Below are 5,648 nucleotides of genomic sequence, written 5' to 3'. Positions count from 1 at the left end.
TATAATGGTTCCCTAATGACACAGCATTCCCGTGGCACCCCCTGTTGGTAATTACCAAGTTATAAAACCCATAGATAACCCCCAATTAGCTAATTATATCAAGGTATTGTTTAACGTCAAAATTACTAAGTTTAAAACTAATGAAGAATAAAGTGGAGCTCTCAAGAAAAATCATTTTAATCATTTCATAATTATAAGAAGTGTTAAGGGTAGTATAGTATTATCCTATCTTTTGTCAACCTTCTGCATTAGGTTGTTATTTGTCAGCTTATGTGATGTTATGGTCTGTTAGTGACAACTAATGTCCTTGAGTAGTGATAAATAAGGGTGGTGGCCTTGTATGAGACAGAACAGATTATCAGAGTTATTCAAGAAATTATTTTGCTTCTACATTTACCTTGCTTCTTCACCTTGCTTTCTGTAAAACTATCATGGTATCAGAGCTGCAGGTGTTGATAGCATAAAGAAAAATCATTTTCCAAATCTGTTCATAGTCACCAAGGTTGTTAATACTCTCAATCATGACAACCGGTAACAAATTTTCGTTTACAGACCTTCAAAACCCAATATTTATTCACCCTTCTGATGGACCTACATCCATTAGTGTTACCAAACTTCAAGGAGCAGCTAATCGCACATGGAGAAGATCTATGGAGATTCAGCTTGCCTCAAAAAGAAAACTGGGATCTGTTGAAGGTACTGTACTCAGGAACACCACAGATGCAACTGATGCTCTATAATGGGATACATGTAATAACACGGTCCTTTCATGGATCCATAACAACATCAACGATGCAATAAAAACATCGGTGTTGTTCATAGATTCATCTGCAGAGATCTGGAAGCAGCTTGAGAAGAGGTTCCAACTAAGCAATGGATCAAGAAAGTACAAACTCAGTAAAGATTTGTACAGCCTGAAACAAAATGGCAAACCCCTGGTTGAATATTACACTAATCTCAGTGCTTTATGGGATGAATTAGAAGCCATGAGTGACCTACCCAATATCTCAACCACAACTGATGAAGTCACAACCTTACTGAAAGCTATTCAGGTACAAAAAAATGAGTCTCGACTATTTCAATTTCTTAATGGATTGGATGAACATTTTGGCCCACAGCGGAGCCAACTATTAATATTCTCAGCACTGCCAAGTGTGGAGATGGCAAGTTCAGTAATACAACAAGAAGAATCTCAGCAAGATAATCTTCAGAATAGTGGTGAAGAGGATATCTCAGCTATGTTTAGCAAGGGCTTAGCAGGTGTGAATTTAGACAAATATGTGGTGTGCACTGTGTGCAAACGCAAGGGACACTCAGCTGATAAGTGTTGGACCATTGTAGGCTACCCAAAGTGGTATAATAAACCTGCAGGTAGAGGTAATAGTGCTGGTAGATGGAATGACAGAGGTGGAGGCAGATCTGGAAATGCTCCATGGACTAGCAGCGTGAACTGTGTTGGAAGTGACAAACGGGAGTCCCCTAACGCAGTCATTACACATCAACAATTTGAACAACTCTTAAAGCTGATTCCTGGAAATATAAATACTCAAACCACTGAAGAAGATATGGATACACCATTCTCAGGTATGATTACTAGCAATGCTGTTGAGTCTTTAGTACAAGAGTGGATTGTAGATTCTGGAGCATCTGATCACATGTCATGTTCATTGATTTGTTGCATAACATTAAACCTGCACCATCCCATCTCACTATTAAGCTTCCTACTGGTACTACTACTCACATAACACACATCGGTGATGCTAAACTCAGATGTGGATTAATTCTATTGAATGTCTTGTTTGTACCACACTTCACACACAACCTCTTATCCGTTACTAAGCTCAGCAAAGACAACAAATGTGATGTTTTATTTGGGGAAAGAAAATGTATGGTAGTGAATTCTGCGTCAAGAAAGACATTGTGTGTTGGACAACTTAGAAAAGGTCTGTATCTACCTTTTAATGACAATAAGATGTGTCCTCCTACTTCTAAGCCTAGTTCACTTGTTTCTACTAGTACCTCTGCTGCTACTAGTGACATGTATACTACTTGGCATAATCGTTTTGGACATGCTTCTGATTCAACCTTAAGATATGTTGCCTGTGTCAAACCTTTGATCCCACAACAGCCAAAAATCTGCTTGATATGCCCTTTATCGAAATTCACAAAACAGCCCTACTCTCTAAGTTCTTCACATGCCACAAAACCTTTCAACTTAGTGCACATAGACACATGGGGGCCGTACAAAGTGTGTACCAAACTCAAATATAAATATTTTTTGACAATAGTCGATGATCATTCTCGAATGACTTGGTTATACCTCTTGCAATACAAATCTGATTACTACCAAACTATACAAACCTTTCATCACCATGTTGCAACTCAGTTTGAAAGCCCAATCAAAGTCATCAGGAGTGACAATGCCCCTGAATTTAGTGACTGTACCTGCAAAAAATTCTTGGCTGACAATGGTATTATTCATCAAACGTCATGTGCGCACCGGCCTCAGCAAAATGCACGAGTAGAACAAAAACACAGACATGTGTTGGATGTTGCTCGTGCCCTGAAATTTCAATCAAATTTGCCCCCATCTTACTGGGGAGATTGTGTTCTAACAGCTGCACACATCATAAACAGGACTCAATCATCAGTGTTGAATCATGTCAGTCCTTATAAAGTTTTATGCAAAGAGCCATCTGATTATGATGGACTAAAAGCATTTGGGTGTCCGGCAATAACATCACCTCCAGGAGTTGTTTCTGATAAGTTCCAACCTAGAGCTGTTATGTGCATATTTGTTGGATATCCTGCCGGAAAAAAGGGATTCAAGCTCCTCATACTAAACTCAATAACTCCATTTGTGTCCAGAGATGTGAAATTCTATGAACACATTTTTCCTCTCCACAATTCAACACCCTCAACATTCTTGAATCTTGTTTCTTTAGAAACTCTACCAAACACCCCCACATTTGAGTTTAATGAGTTCACCCAACTGCTGAATGATGAACATCAAGAGAGCTCTCAAGAAACACAGTCCCCGATGAATAATACAGAACCATCAGATGAACCAACTGACCAAGATCAAAACTCTCAAGAAACACAGTCCCCGATGAATAATACAGAACCATCAGATGAACCAACTGACCAATATCAAAACACAAGTTCTGCACCAACACTATTGAGAAGATCTCTAAGATAGACTAAACCGCATGTATGGATGGATGCTTACATTACCAAGCCGTCCTCATCATCTACAGCTTTGTGTGCAATTGTAGCCACTCAAGAAGTGTAGCCTACATTTCAGTGCTTTGTTACATCAATTGTTAAAACTGAAGACCCTAAGACATTCTACCAAGCTATTGAACAGCAACATTGGATTGATGCCATGAATGTAGAATTGGAAGCACTTGAAGCAAATGACACTTGGGATGTGACCACTTTGCCTTCTAATAAAAAGGCCGTTGGGTGTAAATGGTTGTATAAAACAAAGTTCAAGTCAGATGGAAGCATCGAAAGATTTAAAGCACGGTTGGTCATTTTAGGTTGTAAACAAGTTTATGGGGTGGATTATTAAAACACATTCGCTCATGTGGCTAAAATGACTACTATCAGGGCTCTCTTGGCTGTAGCTGCTGTTAATAACTGGATGGTGGTACAAATGAATGTTACAAATGCTTTTTTACACGGTGAATTAGAGGAGATTGTGTACATGAAAATGCCAGTAGGATACACACACATAGAATGCCGAATTTATAAAGAGAAGAGAGACTCTATAACCAAAACTACGCCTTTAACTGTGTGTAGACTCAAAAAATCCCTCTACGGTTTGAAGCAGGCGCCAACAAATTGGTTTTCAAAGCTGTCTATTACCCTTATTGGTCTAGGCTTTGTACAATCAAAGTCTGATTATAGCTTATTCACCCTTACTAATGATAGCTCCATTACCTTAGTTCTTGCCTATGTAGACGACTTGCTGATAGCTGGGAACTCAGGGTCTGAAATTGATGATCTTAAAAGAATGTTGTCTGCCAAATTTCACATGAAGGATCTTGGTGAGCTTCGGTATTTTTTGGGACTTGAAGTGGATAGAAATGATGCAGCATTTTTCGTCTCTCAACACAAGTACCTAGTTGACATCCTTAAAGAATTTAACATGCAAGCTACAACTCCAATGAAGATTCCCATAGATGTGCATCTCAGACTCACTAAAGAAAAAGGTAACGCATTGCGAGATCCTCACCCATATCAGCATCTTCTTGGAAAATTGATATATCTAACTGTTATCCGGCATGATATTGTGTTCACAGTTCATATTTTGACTCAGTTTATGCAACAACCTAGTGATGCTCATATGCAGGCTGCACTGCATTTACTTAGGTACCTAGTTGGAACATCTACCTAGGGCATCTTATTGGCATCCACATCAGCTGCCCAACTGCATGCATACAGTGACAGTGGTTGGGCAACATGTCCCATGACTCGACAATCAACGACTGGATTCTGCATACTATTTGGTTCTAGTCCAATCTCCTGGAAAACCAAAAAACAGGCAGTCGTAGCTCGTTCATCTGCAGAGGCAGAGTACCGTGCCATGGCACTTACCTCTTATAAAGTTACATGGTTACAAGCCTTGCTGAAAGATTTGGGACTTCACAATCTACCTCCTGCAATGCTACACTGTGATAACAAATCAGCCATTGTTATTGCTGCCAACCCGGTTCTACATGAACGAACGAAACATGTTGAAGTTGATTGTCACTATAATCGTGATAAAATCAACTTAGGAACTATCACCAGTACTCATACTCCAACACACTCTCAACTAGCAGATGTTTTGACCAAACGTCTCTCCACAAAATAACACTTTTATCTCTTGTCCAAGCTTGGTGTCCAGTCTCGACTTCCGACCAAGCTTTACAGGGAGTAATGAAGAATAAAGTGGAGCTCTCAAGAAAAATCATTTTAATCATTTCATAATTATAAGTAGTGTTAAGGGTAGTATAGTATTATCCTATCTTTTGTCAACCTTTTACATTAGGTTGTTATTTGTCAGCTTATGTGATGGTCTGTTAGTGACAGCTAATGTCCTTGAGTAGTGATAAATAAGGGTGGTGGCCTTGTATGAGACTGAACAGATTATCAAAGTTATTCAAGAAATTATTTTGCTCTGCATTTACCTTCTTCACCTTGCTTTCTGTAAAACTATCAAAAATGTTATCAAAAAAGGTTATTAAGGCTCACAACAATGTACCAGGGCGCCTGGCCATCAGTAGTAGTGGTTGCCATTTTGTACTGTATTTGTTATGGTGGTTCTTTAAGGGGGTAGTGACAGACCAACAGGAATACCCCCCAGTGTTATTGTATAACAGGGTTCACCAAACTATCGTATAGGGAATTGATGGGTGCAAGCAGGTCGCTACTATGCAACTCAGGAGCTTGCTCTAATGTGTAACTATGCATTAGCCAGTAAGAATAAGTAATGACTGCCAAGTTTCATAACAACGGTTATATCTCAGCATATGATCATAGAGGAATCTCTAAACTCATCTTCTTAGTTGCCCCTTTCTCTTCTCCCTCCCTCTTAAAAGTTCACTTCAACTCTCCCTAAGCTTTTATTCTGGTCACTCTCCAGGTCAACATGCCATGCC

At 39.3% G+C, this 5,648-nt stretch overlaps 1 protein-coding gene across 1 annotated transcript; it reads left to right on the top strand.

The window, feature by feature from the left end:
* Window positions 1-521: 521 nt before the first annotated feature.
* LOC141660253 (uncharacterized) lies at window positions 522-1,745 on the top strand. Its single transcript, XM_074467221.1, has 2 exons — window positions 522-696; window positions 823-1,745. Exons 1-2 carry the CDS (start codon window positions 522-524, stop codon window positions 1,743-1,745), a joined length of 1,098 nt encoding a protein of 365 aa, XP_074323322.1.
* Window positions 1,746-5,648: the final 3,903 nt, after the last annotated feature.

This window comes from Apium graveolens, chromosome 5, assembly GCF_009905375.1.
Source record: "Apium graveolens cultivar Ventura chromosome 5, ASM990537v1, whole genome shotgun sequence".
Classification (NCBI taxonomy): domain Eukaryota; kingdom Viridiplantae; phylum Streptophyta; class Magnoliopsida; order Apiales; family Apiaceae; genus Apium; species Apium graveolens.
The sequence above is the reverse complement of the archived record's forward strand: the minus strand, read 5'-3'. Positions and strand labels throughout refer to the sequence as shown.

Coding starts and splice junctions, on each gene's coding strand:
- LOC141660253 (XM_074467221.1), top strand. CDS start 522: ATGACAACCGGTAACAAATTTTCGTTTACAGACCTTCAAAACCCAATA. Junction 697..822: donor AAAACTGGGATCTGTTGAAG/GTACTGTACTCA, acceptor TGTTGTTCATAG/ATTCATCTGCAGAGATCTGG.